We start from the raw sequence: 18,661 nt of genomic DNA on the forward strand, positions 1-18,661 counted from the left end.
TGGGTTCTGTTTGAGCAGAGTTCAGCAATCTTCAGACGCTGAACCCCATTGAAACCAATTGAAACCAAATCTGACATTGCCTATTTTATGGGCTAATAGGCAAAGGAGCATAAAAAATATCATGAGGATGGTGGTCACTACCCTGGGGAACATGTACTAATGCAAAAATAACAAAATAAATAAATTGTTTCGGCCAGGAGTAGTTTTTTTTTTAAATGCTTAAAGTGAAACATTGAAAAAATTTCCAATTTCTTTCAATAACATTCCTGGGGATTGTCCTAATCCTGCCTGTAAAGGGGTGCATCTCTTTGATGTACAGAAAGTGCTGTAGCAGCACTGACCTTTTACAAAATAATAAAGTACTCTGGACAGAGTACAACACTTGCAGGATCAGGTGGATCACTTTGTGCACCGGATATATGAATAAATGTACATGAGGCTTTTAAGTAGAGAGCGACTTTCTTTTCTTTGTCTAAAAGCAGAATTTATGGAGAAGCCATCGACCACTGGGAGCCTGCAATCAGAGTCGATGGAGTGAAGGGAATGTGTGCCTAGAACTCAAACTTGCAGTTAAAACAAAAAAAGTGTTTAAAATTGCAGGCAAATGAGATTTCATTGCCAGCTTCTTCTTTTTTTTTAACCCCTTTGCGCCGGCCGCACGCAAATATGCTGCCTCTCGTCGGCAGGACCTTTGCACCGAGCGACCACATATTAATGTTCATTAGTGTCAATACAGCTGTGCCGAGAAAGTGCGCTCCCAGCACAGTTACCGACGGCTAACAGAAAGCTTCTGATCACTACTTGATATTGCGAGCTTTCCAATCATAGTTTCATAGTAGGTAAGGTTGAAAAAAACAATAGTCCATCCAGTTCAACCTGTGTGGATGTATGTGTGTTCATGTTGATAATCATTTCCCATATCCCTGTATGTTAAGATGCACTTTCAAGAGTCTTTTAAATATATCAATACTCCCCGCTGACACCACCAATTGTGGAAGAGAGTTCCACATCCTTATTGCCCTGACAGTGAAGAACCCCTTACCCCTTACGCAGTTTAGGGTTAAACCGCTTCTCCTCCAATCTCATTGGGTGGCCCCGTGTCCTCTTATACTCCCTGAGACAGAATTTTTTTTTTTCCTAAGCTGGGATCACCATTGAGGAAATTGTGTACTGCAATCATAAATCATATCTCCTCTCAAGCGACTCTTCTCTCCTTCTACATTTAAGTCATGTGACCCCTGTGACAGTTAATCACGGCAGTCACATGATCATAAACCCCCGCCCCACCTCCCGCCATCCTAAACCCTTTAAAGGGTCAGAAGGTGCCCCCAGGGGGTTAAAAAGCACAGAGACCCCTCCAAGGGTCTGCTTTTTGTTTTGGGGGACCTTTTAAGGGGCCTGTGTGTTGTTTCTTTATTTTAAAGCTGGTAATTAAATATAATTTTCCATCAATTTAAACTGTATTATTTTGCAAATGTCACTTTTGCTGTAGCACATCCTACAGCAAGAATGAAAAAAACATTTGCAAAGGATCCTCCCTTCCCCAAAGTACACCCTATGGATTTTAGGGGGGCACCTTATGAAAAAAAATTGTGAGGTCTCCTAGACGCTTTAACTTCCTGACGCCAGCTGCATGCACGCATTTATGCGGCCGCTCGGCGGGTGGGCCTTAATGCCGAGCGGCTGAATATATGTGGCCCTGTTAAAACAACCTAATGTGCGGAGCTCCCAGAATTGTAGCCAGCGGGGATGGGTAAGCTGCCGATGCATACTTGTGATAGCTTTCCGATCATGTGACCGCTGTGACACCCAATCACAGCAGTCCCATGACCTGAAGCTTTATCCTGTGCTTTAATTCAACAAGGCAGCACACAAACTCAGTTTTCAAAGCAAGAGGGCTTTGTATAGCAAGTCCAAAGCATAAAACAAGCAAAACATGGTCTTGTCAAAGCCACTAAGTAAACTCAGTTCTACTTCTGACTAACAGGTTGCCCCCTTTTGGGTTCCCTAAAACAAACAGGCAGCTTTTGTACCATTTTAGTGTTCTGCTGGCACTCAGCCTTTTCATCCAGCAGCAGGCTCCCACAGCAGAATAAAGGCCCGTACACGAGATTTGAAAATCGGACGAAAAATACCGCTTTCAAATCGGTCATACGGTAATCGGATCTACATGATGTGATAACGTGAAAGGTTAAAGGAAAGTCCCGCTCCCACCTTCCACCCAGTACTGTGCTGCCCCCCGTTCTCCGCACTGAAGGGAAGATGAGAACAGCGGAGGCTCGGGGAATGACTGGCAAAGCGGGAACGTGTTCACAATCTACCCGTCGGCTGCCCGTGGCTTACAGGATGTGCACAGCATCAATACATGTGATCATGTATCGGCAGGAATGCTACACACCAAGATGCAAAATAGTCTCTGTTTATTAACCACTTCCAACCCATCATATAGCAATATGATGGCCGCAAAGTGGTTAAGTTATCCTGACTGGGCTTCATATGACGTCCACCAATATGCTGTTTACCATGTGATCGGCTGTGGCCAATCACAGCTGGTCACAACAGTCAACAGAGGAGCCATTACAAGGAGATCCCGGCTTCTTCTCTTCACACACTGATTATGTGAGGAGGAGAGCAGAGATCAGTGAGTTATTTTGTATTATCCTGTTATTTGTACAAATTACTGTACACTACATGGCCCCCCCAATAAAGAGAACCTGTCACAGCCCATCTGGATCTGTCACACAGCCCATCTGGATCTGTCACACAGCCCATCTGGATCTGTCACACAGGCCATCAGTACCATCATCAATACCACCATCAGTGACCTGTCACACAGCCCATCAGTACTGCCATCCGTGACCTGTCACATAGGCCATCAGTACCCTCTTCAGTGAACTGTCACATAGGCCATCAGTACCACCATCAGTGACCAGTCACACAGGCTATCAGTACCGCTATCAGTACTACCATCAATGACCTGTCACACAGGCCAGCAGTACCACCATCAGTGACCTATCACATTGGCCATCAGTACCGCCATCAGTACTGCCATCAATGACCTGTCACACAGGGCATCAGTACCGCCATCAGTGACCAGTCATACAGGCCATCACACACCACCACCAGTACCACCATCAGTGATCTGCCCAACAGACCATCAGTACCAGCCATCATGTCCAAAAGATTTGTTACATTTAGAGGAGGCATATACAATCCTTTCGATGTTGGATGATGAGAGCAGCGAGGAGCTGTCATCTGATTCTGGTTCGAAATTCGAGCCAGTAGAATAGAGAGTAGTAGATCAGGGACTGAATCAGAGGAGGAAACAGTCCCTCCTAAAAGAATAGGGAGAAAAAGATCAGAAGACCTGCCTACCACCAGCAGCGCCATACACCCCAACAGCACCAAGACAAACAGGACTTGACCCCAGGAAGAGGAGCCCAGTACCAGCGCTAGATTAACACACCAAACCAGAAGAACCTGGGGCCCGGGCCTACCTTCCCGATGCCCTGGCAAACCCCTTATGGTTGCCTGCCAGCTCAGGGTCAGCTATAATCCCCCCTTTCACCATAGAGCCAGGTGTGCAGCCCAAACCTACAAATTTTTCAGCCATCGACCACTGGGAGCCTGCAATCAGAGTCGATGGAGTGAAGGGAATGTGTGCCTAGAACTCAAACTTGCAGTTAAAACAAAAAAAGTGTTTAAAATTGCAGGCAAATGAGATTTCATTGCCAGCTTCTTCTTTTTTTTTAACCCCTTTGCGCCGGCCGCACGCAAATATGCTGCCTCTCGGCGGGAGGACCTTTGCACCGAGCGACCACATATTAATGTTCATTAGTGTCAATACAGCTGTGCCGAGAAAGCGCGCTCCCAGCACAGTTACCGACGGCTAACAGAAAGCTTCTGATCACTACTTGATATTGCGAGCTTTCCAATCATAGTTTCATAGTAGGTAAGGTTGAAAAAAACAATAGTCCATCCAGTTCAACCTGTGTGGATGTATGTGTGTTCATGTTGATAATCATTTCCCATATCCCTGTATGTTAAGATGCACTTTCAAGAGTCTTTTAAATATATCAATACTCCCCGCTGACACCACCAATTGTGGAAGAGAGTTCCACATCCTTATTGCCCTGACAGTGAAGAACCCCTTACCCCTTACGCAGTTTAGGGTTAAACCGCTTCTCCTCCAATCTCATTGGGTGGCCCCGTGTCCTCTTATACTCCCTGAGACAGAATTTTTTTTTTTCCTAAGCTGGGATCACCATTGAGGAAATTGTGTACTGCAATCATAAATCATATCTCCTCTCAAGCGACTCTTCTCTCCTTCTACATTTAAGTCATGTGACCCCTGTGACAGTTAATCACGGCAGTCACATGATCATAAACCCCCGCCCCACCTCCCGCCATCCTAAACCCTTTAAAGGGTCAGAAGGTGCCCCCAGGGGGTTAAAAGGCACAGAGACCCCTCCAAGGGTCTGCTTTTTGTTTTGGGGGACCTTTGAAGGGGCCTGTGTGTTGTTTCTTTATTTTAAAGCTGGTAATTAAATATAATTTTCCGTCAATTTAAACTGTATTATTTTGCAAATGTCACTTTTGCTGTAGCACATCCTACAGCAAGAATGAAAAAAACATTTGCAAAGGATCCTCCCTTCCCCAAAGTACACCCTATGGATTTTAGGGGGGCACCTTATGAAAAAAAATTGTGAGGTCTCCTAGACGCTTTAACTTCCTGACGCCAGCTGCATGCACGCATTTATGCGGCCGCTGGGCGGGTGGGCCTTAATGCCGAGCGGCTGAATATATGTGGCCCTGTTAAAACAACCTAATGTGCGGAGCTCCCAGCATTGTAGCCAGCGGGGATGGGTAAGCTGCCGATGCATACTTGTGATAGCTTTCCGATCATGTGACCGCTGTGACACCCAATCACAGCAGTCCCATGACCTGAATGCCCCCCTCCAGCCCCCGGCTTTTAGAACTCTTAAAGGGCTGGGGGTGGGGTTGCCACCTCTTCGCTTTAAACCAGGACACAAATTAATTACACAGGTTATGAGGCTAATATAATGCACATAAGTGAGTTTAATTACCACCTTAATCAGCCTCAGAACCTGTGTAAATAATGTGTGTCATGGTTAAGGGATGAGGTGGCAACCCTAGCTGGGAGGTGGTCGGATCGAAGGGGTTAAAGAGTGCTAGCACATCAGTCCACTGTTTCTCAGGTAGCTTCTGACATCCTGCATTTGTCTCCAAGATGCCGAAGTAGGCTTCAATATCATCCTTCAGGCACACTTTCCATAGAGCACTCTGAACCAACTGTTGAGGTGTAGAAGCTGGCCCCTGTGTCACCATTGGCCTCTCTATTCTCTAACAGGACCTGTATCTGCTGTTGTAGGGAAAGGTTTACTGGCTTCTTCCTCCACAAAGAGGTCTTGTGGGCTACAGTCACCTATTACATCTGCTGGGCAAGTTAAGTGGTTTGAATTGTTTTACAATCGTCTTCATTTTGATTAAAAATAGATTTCGGTCTCTTAAATTGCTGCCCACATCTAAGCAGCGATTTGTGAGGGCAGGCTCAACTGGTGTCGGCAGCAGTTTTCCGTGTACAAGACAGAAAAATCCAGAAACAGTCCAATCACGTTTATCCTGTGCTTTAATTCAACAAGGCAGCACACAAACTCAGTTTTCAAAGCAAGAGGGCTTTGTATAGCAAGTCCAAAGCATAAAACAAGCAAAACATGGTCTTGTCAAAGCCACTAAGTAAACTCAGTTCTACTTCTGACTAACAGGTTGCCCCCTTTTGGGTTCCCTAAAACAAACAGGCAGCTTTTGTACCATTTTAGTGTTCTGCTGGCACTCAGCCTTTTCATCCAGCAGCAGGCTCCCACAGCAGAATAAAGGCCCGTACACGAGATTTGAAAATCGGACGAAAAATACCGCTTTCAAATCGGTCATACGGTAATCGGATCTACATGATGTGATAACGTGAAAGGTTAAAGGAAAGTCCCACTCCCACCTTCCACCCAGTACTGTGCTGCCCCCCGTTCTCCGCACTGAAGGGAAGATGAGAACAGCGGAGGCTCGGGGAATGACTGGCAAAGCGGGAACGTGTTCACAATCTACCCGTCGGCTGCCCGTGGCTTACAGGATGTGCACAGCATCAATACATGTGATCATGTATCGGCAGGAATGCTACACACCAAGATGCAAAATAGTCTCTGTTTATTAACCACTTCCCACCCATCATATAGCAATATGATGGCCGCAAAGTGGTTAAGTTATCCTGACTGGGCTTCATATGACGTCCAGCAGGATGCGCCACCAATATGCTGTTTACCATGTGATCGGCTGTGGCCAATCACAGCTGGTCACAACAGTCAACAGAGGAGCCATTACAAGGAGATCCCGGCTTCTTCTCTTCACACACTGATTATGTGAGGAGGAGAGCAGAGATCAGTGAGTTATTTTGTATTATCCTGTTATTTGTACAAATTACTGTACACTACATGGCCCCCCCAAAAAAGAGAACCTGTCACAGCCCATCTGGATCTGTCACACAGCCCATCTGGATCTGTCACACAGCCCATCTGGATCTGTCACACAGGCCATCAGTACCATCATCAATACCACCATCAGTGACCTGTCACACAGCCCATCAGTACTGCCATCCGTGACCTGTCACATAGGCCATCAGTACCCTCTTCAGTGAACTGTCACATAGGCCATCAGTACCACCATCAGTGACCAGTCACACAGGCTATCAGTACCGCTATCAGTACTACCATCAATGACCTGTCACACAGGCCAGCAGTACCACCATCAGTGACCTATCACATTGGCCATCAGTACCGCCATCAGTACTGCCATCAATGACCTGTCACACAGGGCATCAGTACCGCCATCAGTGACCAGTCATACAGGCCATCACACACCACCACCAGTACCACCATCAGTGATCTGCCCAACAGACCATCAGTACCAGCCATCATGTCCAAAAGATTTGTTACATTTAGAGGAGGCATATACAATCCTTTCGATGTTGGATGATGAGAGCAGCGAGGAGCTGTCATCTGATTCTGGTTCGAAATTCGAGCCAGTAGAATAGAGAGTAGTAGATCAGGGACTGAATCAGAGGAGGAAACAGTCCCTCCTAAAAGAATAGGGAGAAAAAGATCAGAAGACCTGCCTACCACCAGCAGCGCCATACACCCCAACAGCACCAGGACAAACAGGACTTGACCCCAGGAAGAGGAGCCCAGTACCAGCGCTAGATTAACACACCAAACCAGAAGAACCTGGGGCCCGGGCCTACCTTCCCGATGCCCTGGCAAACCCCTTATGGTTGCCTGCCAGCTCAGGGTCAGCTATAATCCCCCCTTTCACCATAGAGCCAGGTGTGCAGCCCAAACCTACACATTTTTCACAATTAGATTGTTTTTATTTGTTTTTCCCACACAATTTGTTGCAGTATATGGTGGACCATACAAATTTCTTTGCAGAACAATTTATTGCCTCCACCTCCAATTCGTCCTACGCCGGTATGTTCCATTGGCAACGTCTCACACTGGATGAATTCAAATTGTTTTTCGGCCCTACATTATGGGGCTTGCAAATAAAAACGAAGTGCATTCCTACTGGTCCACCAACCCTATCCACCACATGCCAATTTATTCTGCTGTCATGTACAGGCCCCTCTATGACATGATAAATATTTGTGTAGACGAATCCCTTATCCACTTTACTGGCCGGGTGCACTTCAAACAGTATATTCCCAGTAAAAGAGACAGGTATGGGTTGAAACTAAACAAACTTTGCTATAGAGGCACGCAATATGTGCATGCCTTCCACGTCTATGAAGGCAATGACTCCTAGCTTCAGCCCCCTGAGTGCCCAATGTATATTGGAACCAGTGTTGGGGGTAACTAGTTACAAAGTAACTGATTACAGTAACTACATTACTTTTTTTGGTAACAAAGTAATGTAACTAGTTACAATACTAATATTGGTAACTACACTACTTTACTAGGCTATAGGAGGTAACTACACTACTTTACTAGGCTATAGGAACGCGCTTTCCTGCGTTACCCAAGCCATGCGATACAATCGTTATTTCGAAGAATAGAGAGGGATGAAGTTTATTACTTTTTGTTGCACTTTATGTTTTATTCTGTTTTTTCAGGTTTTGTTCTCATGTTTCCCAAAGCCTGTGTTTATACAATAAACTCTATGCAGAAAGAGTGTCATGTATCTTCTTCCACACGGTCAATTAAGAAAGAGGACAGTAAAGTAATAAGTAGTGAAGTTACTTTTCAAATGCAGTAACTAGTAAAGTAATCTCGTTAAAAATTACAGAAGTAACTAGTAACTAGTAACTAGTTACATTTTTTGAGTAACTACCCCAACACTGATCGGAACCAATGGGAGAATTTTCTGGGAGCTGGCATACCCCGTTCAAAAAAGGATATCATATATATGTGGACATCTATTACACCAGTTTGACCGTTTTTTGTCACCTGTACCGTGAAAAAACCCTGGCCTGTGGTACCTCCAGAAAAAAACAGGAATTGCTTCCCACAAAATGTAATCACAAAAAGGCTATAAAGGTGGGAATCTGCATTTCTGAGAAATGAGGAAGTGTTGGCCACGAAATGGAGGGACTAGAAATATGTTTATGTCATGTCCGTCTTCTACAATGACACCTTGGTGGAGATTCACAGAAGACCCATTGTAAAGCCTGATGAATGTGTCCACGATTATAATCAGTTCATTGGGGGGTGGTGTGGATTTAAATGACCAGATGCTACAACTATATTTATCAACCCGAAAGTCTTGTTACTGGTATAAAAAAGTTGCATTTCATCTCTTTCATATGGCCGTGTATAATTCATATACCTGGTATTAGAAGTCATCAGAAAGCCAGCCCATCACCTACCTCAAATTCATTAAAGATTTCATCACTGCCCTGATTTACCAACAAAGACCTGCCCTAGGAAGCATTCGTTCTGATAGTGTGAGTCAACCTTATGAGAAACATTTTCCCTATAATGTCCCCCCCCCCCCCCCCCCACAGAATCAGGAAGAAGATGCCAAAAGAAATGTTGTGTGTGCAGCAGAGGAGGAGTTAGAAGAGACACTAGTTATCATTGTCCCCAATGTCCCTCCCCACCTGGCCTATGTATCAAAGAATGCTTCAGAATTTCACACATCTGTAAGATATTAATTCCCCTTATTTTTAACAGCCTGCCATTTCCCCGTTTCAAATACCAGTGTGGATAAATTGACTGCTACCACATTTCTACCTTCCTCGTTAACTGACCCTGGTCTGTTTACAGATGATGCTTTTTCCTGCCGTTTTAAACCAAGTTTCCGATTTCCACGTGCACCGACCTCGGCCTGTTAATCGACCATGCTTTTTGCCTGCCACTTGGACTGATCTTTTGCCCTTAGTACACATATGTGAGGGGTTTCAGAAAAGTGAAGTAGAGAAAACCAGGTTTTTGGTTTTCTGTGTTCTCAGAACAGGGTCTGGAGTCCGGAGGCTTCAAAGAGATTAGGGTGGGAGAAGCCTCTACCCCATCCCCATTCTTTCTTGGCAGAGGCCCTAAGCTTGATGGTTCTGCATGCTGGCTGAACCAATACTTTCGCTGCCTGTAATGACCCAGGACTTTATGGACCACATCTCTGCCTGCTACCAGGACCAATGATTTGGCTGTGCTGACAGTATCTCTGCCTGCTGCCTGTACTGACTATGGACAGTATTGCTGCCTGAACGATTGCTTTTGCTGTCGCTGGCCACATCCTGCTACCCGGATGCTCTCCACTGCACTACTAAAACCACAGGTAATCTTTTGTTTACCCTTTGCTCAGCAGAATGTATTTTGGGGTGTAATTGGTATGTACATGCTATGTGTTAGAAATTTGAAGGGCCTTCAAAAATGCAATAGGTTGTCAGGAAATTTAATGTATAATTTATGCTCCTGGAACGTCTGTAGGTGACTACTTTGATGTTGGGTCTCTGTATATGGCCAGGTTGTGTAAAAGTCTCACACAAGAAGTATCTCCATACTCAGGAATAGCAGAATGTATTTTGGGTGTAATTTTTGCTATGTACATGCTATGTGTTAGAAATATCATATAAATTGACAACTTTGTGTAAAAAAAAATACGTTTTCATTTTCATTCTATGTTTTCCAAAAACTTGTGGAAAAAATGACATGTTAAAAAGACTCATAATGCCTCATAGAATATAAGTTGGGGTGTTTTCTTTCCAAAATGGGGTCATTTTGTGTGCATTCCCATTTTCCTGGTGCTCCAGGGGTTTTCAATGCCTAGAGGTGCTACTTGGATGTTGGGCCTCTGTATGTGGCTATGAAAAAGTCTCACATGTGGTATTGCTATACTCAGGAGGAGTAGCAGAATGTATTTTGGGGTGTAACTTTTGCTATGTACATGCTATGTGTTAGAAATATCATATAAATTGACAACTTTGTGTAAAAAAAAATATGTTTTGCATTTCTTTCCACGTTTTCTGAAAACTTGTGGAAAAAAATGACATGTTAAAAAGACTCACAATGCCTCATAGAATATACATTGGGTTGTTTGCTTTCCAAAATGGGGTCATTTTGTGGGCCTTTCCATTGTCCTGGTGCTTCAGGGTTTTCAAAAGTGTGAAAGGTCATCATGAAAGTATATGTGTAATTTATAATCCTAGAACGCCTAGAGGTGCTATTTGGATGTTGGGCCTCTGTATGTGGCCAGGCTGTGTAAAAGTCTCACACATGTGGTATTGCTATACTCAGGAGGAGTAGCAGAATGTATTTTGGGGTGTAATTGCAAGTATGCATATGTTGCGTGTGAGAAATAACTTCATAATATGACAATTTTGTGTAAAAAAAAATATTTCTTAATTTTCCCAAGAATTGTGGGAAAAAATTACAACTTCAAAAAAATTCACCATGCTTCCTACTAAACCTTGTCTACTTTTCAAAAAGGGGTAATTTGGGGGGTATTTGTACTGTCCTAACATTTCAAATGAGATAGGCAGTCAGTACATCAGGTGTGATAAATTTTCAATGTTTGGCACCATAGCTTGTAGACCAGTGGTTCTTAACCTGGGTTTGATCGAACCCCAGGGGTTCGGTGAGTCAGTCTCAGGGGTTCGGCGGGGGGGCAACAGGGCAATTGCTCCCCCCTAGAAAATATTACTGATTGTGAGGCCAACCCCCCCCCCCCCCGGGAAATCAGAGCTGCGGTCGGGACGACTCGCAGCCATTACACATAGACACTTGACGCTCTGCCCCTGTACCTCCCCCAGCAGGTTTCCAGCCTATCTCCTGCAGGCTGCTTGCTGCTTGAGTGGGCGGGATGGGGATGTACCTGACCACGGAGATCGCGCCCGCCTGGAAGAGGGAAGTGTGAGCAGCTGAGCAGAGGGAGCCAACTGAATGTTCCTGGAAGTAGGCTCAGCTAGCTGTACATGGTGGATTAGTTTGCAAGCACCTCTATGATAAGTCTGCTGAGTTACTGCAGCTTAGCATAGAGGTGCTGTTAGCTGACAAATGGAAATGCATCTCCTTTTCATTTAGCTCAATAAGCATTGTGAATGCCCCCTGGTGTGTGCCTTCCTGATACCCCATGGTATGCCCTCCCAACACCTCCCCCCCAGTGTGTGTCCTCCTGACACCCCATGGTATGCCCTCCCAACCCCCCCCGTGTGTGCCCCCCTGACACCCCATGGCATGCCCTCCCAACACCTCCCCCCAGTGTGTTCCCTCTTGACACCCCATGGTATGTCCTCCCAACCCCCCCAGTGTTTGCCCTCCTGATACCCCATGGTATGCCCTCCCAACACCTCCCCCCAGTGTGTGCCCTCCTGACACCCCATGGTATGCCCTCCCAACCCCCCACCCCAGTGTGTGCCCTCCTGACACCCCATGGTATGCCCTCCCAACCCCCCCAAGTGTGTGCCCCCCTGACACCCCATGGTATGCCCTCCCAACCCCACCCCAGTGTGCCCTCCTGACACCCCATGGTATGCCCTCCCACCCCCCCAGTGTGTGCCCTCCTGATAACCCATGGTATGCCTTCCCAACCCCCCCCCCCCAGTGTGTGCCCTCCTGGCTCCCCCAGTGTGTGCCCTCCCAACCACTGATGTGTGCCCTCCTGACACCCAGTGTGTGGCCTCCTGACTCTCCACTGGTGTGTGCCCTCACTACCCTCCCCCACAGTGTGTGTCCTCCTGACCCTCCCCGCAGTGTATGCCCTTCCAACCCCCTGGTGTGTGCCCTCATAACCCCCGGTGTGTGCCCTCCTGACCCCCCCCCCAGTGTGTGCCCTCCTGACCCTCCCCTGGTGTGTGCCCTCCCAGCCCCCTGATGTGTGGCTTTACTGATCCCTGTACACTGTCCTATCCTCTGTCCTGTCAACTCCTGTCCTCTGCCCTATTCTCTGTACACCGTCCTACAGCCTTCTGACCACTCTATCCTTCCCTACAATCAACTGACCCGTATACACTGCCCTACATGCTACTGGCCTCTGTACACTGCCCTACATCCTACTGACCTTTCTACACCACCCTAAAAACTACTGACCCCTATACACTGCCCTACATGCTACTGACCTCGCTACACTGCCCTACAAACTACTGAGCACTGTACACTACCCTACAAACTACTGAGCACTGTACACTACCCTACAAACTACTGACCACTGCACACTGCCCTACAAACTACTCACTACTGCACACTGCCCTACAGCCTACTGACCTCTGTACACTGCCCTACAGCCTACTGACCTCTGTACACTGCCCTACATCCTACTGACCTCTGTACACTGCCCTACATCCTACTGACCTCTGTACACTGCCCTACATCCTACTGACCTCTGTACACTGCTCTACATACTACTGACCTCTGTACACTGCTCTACATACTACTGACCTCTGCACACTGCCCTACAGCCTACTGACCTCTGTACGCTGCCCTACAGCCTACTGACCTCTGTACACTGCCCACTGACCTCTGTACACTGCCATACAGCCTACTGACCTCTGTACACTGCCATACATACTACTGACCTCTGTACACTGCCCTACAGCCTACTGACCTCTGTACACTGCCATACATACTACTGACCTCTGTACATTTTACTTTGTATGATACGTTTAATTCAGTTCTGTAAACAACACCTTGTTTTCTGGCAGTGTTTAGATAGGAAACAGAGATGCCCAAACACCACATGTGAAGGGAGGCAAACAGAAGCACTGCAGCAAGGAGTGACTGCGGCATTCTGAATTGGAATTGATAAACCTGCTTTAAACTTAAAGTGAAGATAAAAGTATTAAGAGTCCTTCTAGCTCTGTATAAAGCCTGCAGCCACCTCCACCATCCATCTCCACTAAACCCAGGGATTGAACTATCCTGCATACCTCCTAAAAAGACTACCTACAGCCACATAACGGACAGAACAGGATTACCCGGAAGCAGGAATAGGATATTGGAAAGAGTGAAAGCCCCTAATTATCACCCCGAAGGCTAACCTATATACACAGGCGTATTTTACACCTTATCAAGGTGAGAGTTTAGAGCACCTAGATGTGACACCTGGTGGAGGCAGCAAGTCACAGCACTTTTATCTGCACAGAAGCACGTTTTGGTTTTTAAAGTTGAAGAGATTGAGTTGAATTACACCATATTGTGGATGATATTTAATGGACACTAATGAACACTGCACCTTATTAATTTAATTTATATTGATTTAAGAGTGAAAGCACAAAGCACTTTATATTTTTTGGAGCAACTATTTGCACATTGTTCAATTGGAATACGTATTTATTGGTTGTCTTTAATATTTTTTGAAGATTGAAAGCACTCAGCACTTTTAAATATGTTTAACACGGTATAGAGGGAACACAGATTGTTTATACATTTATTTATTTACGTCATCACGTTTATATTTGAAGTGGAAATATACCCCAGCCAAAAGAATATGTCATTTTAAAAAAATAGCACTTTATTGAGTTTAATAATTTAAATATCTATCACATCATCTAATATTTTAACATTTCACTTCTGAAGCGCGCCACAAACCCACATTGTTTTAATTCTGTTCTGACATGCTTCATGCAAGGCATAGTGCTTTCTCAAAGATAGAATTATTTGAGACACCGCTGTACCTAGTGCAAAACATATCAGAATAGAACTTGTTCCTGCTGGCTATTATAATAAAAGCAGATTATGTTGCATCTTGGTGTGCAGCATTCCTGCTGATATAAATGATTGTTTGGGTGAAGCCAAGCCGAACCAGAACATGAGATGTGATTGTAAAGTGTAGAGCCTGACTTTGTCTGGAGCGGCAAGTGCAATATCTGACAAATAATGTGATCTTGTTTTCTCTTACAGTGCTCTAAAAACCAAGCATTCATTTGTAAGAGTTTGATTCAATTTTGATGTCCATACTTGGCAAAAAACGGAACGGGCAAGCGTGAGCCTTATTTCTGAAAATATTGGCACAAAACATTGTCCATCGTTGTAGTTTAATGCCTCGTTTCCACTGAGTGGTACGGTACGGTTTGGTTCAGTACGGTACGGTTCGGAACGGAACACATTGCGTTTCCACTGCCAATAGTACCCTTTCATGATAGGCGTGGTGTAGCAGGAAAGCTGTGATAGACGATTCTCTGTCAACCAATCAAAGTCCTGCAGAGTGTAGCTCCACCCTGTTGGTACGGTACTAATGTGCTTGGTACCCCAACGAAAGGGTACCAAAAAGTGGTACGGTACGGTTCGGAATTAGGGTACCATTCATAATGGAAACGGCATAAATAGCGTACCGTACCGAACCGTACCAGAAAGCTCAGTGGAAACGAGCCATTAGAAAGTTAGGAAAGTGTGCCTGTTTCTGTAACATGTCAGCTATAGAATGAAGAAATATAATTTGCTGAAAATAAATATTTGGTTCATTTAGTAGAAGTAGATAATACAGTACATTGGAATAGTTGTGATGGAGCATGGGCATTCATTCATTCTAGTTGGAAATAGGGATTTGTGTGCATAGTGTGTAATTTCTGCTCTGGCCTTGGACTTTCAACTCACCCAGACAAGTCTTCCCATCATTTTGAAGAGTGTAGCCCTCGTTGCAACGACAGAAGTAGCCATTCAGGATGCCCACACATTCATGCTGACAGCTGTGATTGCCGTATGAACAATAGTCAATCACTGCAATTTAGAAGAGACAGGGTAATCAGACGTAGCTTATGACTTCTAGATCCTTCTCATATAACCGCTGGATGCCCGCCACCCTGTAACATCACAGTCCTATCTAAGACCTCTTCTTATTTGAAGCAATGGAAGAATACACAGCTATTTCACATTCTTGAAAGAAATCTTTGTAGAGAAAGGTCAGGTAGACTGGACTGTTTCAACTCCAACTGGAACAATCTAAAAGTTGATTTTGTTATTGTTTTAATGAAATGGTGCTATCTACATCAGACAGGCTTTCATGCAGACTTAACATAAAAGCTCTTTGTTGACTTTGTACTTTGTGCTCCAGTCTCTTCATTAAGATGTTCTACAGACTAGAAACATTTTGTCTCAGAAGAGTAATGCAACTATACCATCCATTTTCATATTCCAGTTGATCAAAGTGAATTTACAATCAAAGAAAGAATAAATGAACACACAGCTGTGACCGTGAGATTTGTCAACCTATTACAAGTTAGTGTATGGAGCTAGCAATATGGCTAAAAGATGCCTACAAGTACAAGATAGAACCTTCTAATTTTCTGTATCTACACTTTTCTCAGGCTATTCTGGAGTCTGTCCATTAAAAATTGGCCCTTGTGTCATCCACCTTTTCTTACCAAAATTGTTGTACCCCCCAGGAGGACATTCTTGGTATTTCAACCTTGTTTAGTCCAAATATAATAGGCTAGGTTTCCATTTACTACTGTGTTTTATTTCAAAAAAATAATTGCTATTCATGGTAAATTGTCTTCTACCTTAATGCTAAAGTTGGGCATACATGCTACTATCAGATTATATCATCTCTGTTCAATCACCTTTAAATGTTCTAAAACAGGGGTGGCCAACCTTTCAGACCTCATGGACTACTAAATTCAGAATTTTGAATCCCATGGACCACTAGCATGAATTTTACATGCCTTATACACACATAATGCTTCAGCACTCTGCATGCAGAGGCCCTCAGGGCTGTAGGTTGGGCATCAGAGCGCTACACAAATCTACCAACATAGTTGGTAGAACTGAAGGTGATCAGGCAATTAAACTGTAATTTGTATGGTTGGATTGAGTTGATTGATCTCATCAGTACTGTGTTGCACAGTTACAGTATAAACTTACATGTCAAGGTGGAGAGTACCCTTGGATATTTATGAAAATGTGAAAAGTATTGGTAGAATTCACTTAGCAATTGACAGACCACAGGTTATACATTTTCAGTAATATTTTTTAGTTTTTTTTTCATCATATAATGGTTGTGGTTATGGTTCAAAGGTCAAGTCTGTGCCTGTTGCAGATTTTACCTTATTTCCTGTTACTGGGATAGAAAGTAAAAGAAAAATCCATAGATGTTATTAAAAAAATGAAAAGGAATGTAATCCTTTCCCACCCTAAAACTAAAAAAAAAAAGAAAAAAAAAAAAAAAAGAAAAAAATAGTTTTGACTGACACGTTTTTTATTTCTTGACCAAAAACATTTTGGCTTTAGATATACAGTACTTTAATGTTTTTATTCTGACTATAGAAGATTATCAAAACCCAGTTAATTTTGTATAGGTTGCATGTCAATCTTATGTCTATAAACAAAAAAGGGACCAGTATTGTATAGTTATTTTTTTTTTTCCCTGAGATAAGCTGGTGCTGGAGGTGTCTTACCCTGCTTTCTAGTCCATAGGCAAAAAACGGCATGCTTGGTTAGATGGTACCCACAAATTTACCATCCTCTGAGGCCTTTGACCCCCTCTAACATTAGATCTAGCAGTTGATTTATTATATCCAGGGTCCGCAACTTGTCGATTAGGATCTACCTGTCGATCATGGAAGCCGACAGGTAGATCACGAACAGGGCTGTGCCGATTCCCCTCCAGCTTCCCCCCAGTCTTTACCACCCTTCTTTTAATAGCAGAGCAGAACGAAAGGCAAAACAGTGTTGGCTGGAGGGTGGGAGCACGGGAGCGGCTTTAGTTAACTTTGTGAGTTAATCAGAAGGTGATTGGTTGCTAGGTGGTACTAGCAACCAATTATTAGCTTGTTACCATGAAAGTTAACTCTGGCAGCTCCTGCCCTCCATCCAGCACTTTGCTGCCTCCCACTCCGCCCTGATGTATGTACAGCTGGTGTAAGGTAAGAGAGAGCTACCAACACATGGCAGTGTGTTGTGAAGGGGGCAAATGTCTCTACTTGTGGGGGACAGAGAGCACTTCTTTGGGGGGGGGGCATGGGACACTACTGTGGGGAGGGAGGGAAGAGGACACTATGGGGGGGGGGTGCAGAGGACACTGCTTTGGGGGAGGGGGGGCAGAGGACACTGCTTTTGGGGGGCACTGGACACTACAATGGGAGGCAGGGGACACTGCTATGGGGGGGGGAGACAGGGGAAACCACTGTATGTGGGGGGGAGCGGAGGACACGACCGTGTGGGAGGGCAGAGGACACTACCATGTGTGTTTGTGGGGGGGGGGGGGCAGAGGACACTACTGTGTGGGGGGCAAAGAACACTATGGTGGGGGGATGATGTGAGAGAGGATAGAGGACATCCCTGTGGGAGGGGGCCAGAGGACACTACTGTAAAGGGGGGGGTGATTTGAAGCAGGGCAGAAGACACTACTGTGACACACTAGGTTCTTCATGCAGTCTTTTTATTGAGGGCTTGACTTTTTTAAAAAAAGGATAACACAAGTGGTTACACACTGGCATTGGAAATCTATTGCCTTCCCTTGTTTTTTCATTTTAAATTAGAAGCAAAATGAATCAGAATCAATTTGATGGCATAATGAACACTTTTTTACCCTTAATTATGTGACCAAAAAAATCAAAGTTCATGGACTTTACGGGCACTTTATAGTTTGGTAGTGTCTTTAAAGTCCATGAACTGCTGTTTAATTGTTTTTGGTCACATATATTGTTTTTTCCTTTAATTAAAGAAAAGTTCAGAAAAGTTCAACTCATTGGGTCACACAGCAGACAGAGCAAAAAAAAAAAAACACTAGGGTCTCATCACTGAATGAAAAGATAAATGCCAAGATTGGATATTTTTAATGTTATACTACTCTTTGTGAGGAAGTAACAACGGTGCTAGGAGTGTCTTGCCTTGTCACATAAGTACAGTATCTCACAAAAGTGAGTACACCCCTCACATTTTTGTACATATTTTATTATATCTTTTCATGTGACAACACTGAAGAAGTGACACTTTGCTACAATGTAAAGTGAGTGTACAGCTTGTATAACAGTATAAATGTACTGTCCCCTCAAAATAACTCAATACACAGCCATTAATGTCTAAACCACTGGCAACAAAAATGAGTACACCCCTAAGTAAAAAATGTCCAAATTGGGCCAAAAGTGTCAATATTTTGTGTGGCCGCAATTATTTTCCAGCACTGCCTTAACCCTCTTGGTCATGGAGTTCACCAGAGCTTCACAGGT

The 18,661-nt window shown here is 44.4% G+C and overlaps 1 protein-coding gene across 1 annotated transcript in view; it reads right to left on the minus strand.

Annotated features, from left to right (window-relative positions):
• The window catches only part of MATN4 (matrilin 4), a 97,604-nt gene that overhangs the window by 20,956 nt on the left and 57,987 nt on the right, over window positions 1-18,661 (minus strand). The window contains exon 7 of the mRNA XM_082272965.1: window positions 15,090-15,212. Coding sequence (XP_082129091.1) covers window positions 15,090-15,212 — 123 coding nt within the window. The remainder of the gene's footprint in view (window positions 1-15,089; window positions 15,213-18,661) is intronic.

The sequence above is a fragment of the Pelophylax lessonae genome, assembly GCF_965119305.1.
Source record: "Pelophylax lessonae genome assembly, chromosome: 11".
NCBI classification, from domain to species: domain Eukaryota; kingdom Metazoa; phylum Chordata; class Amphibia; order Anura; family Ranidae; genus Pelophylax; species Pelophylax lessonae.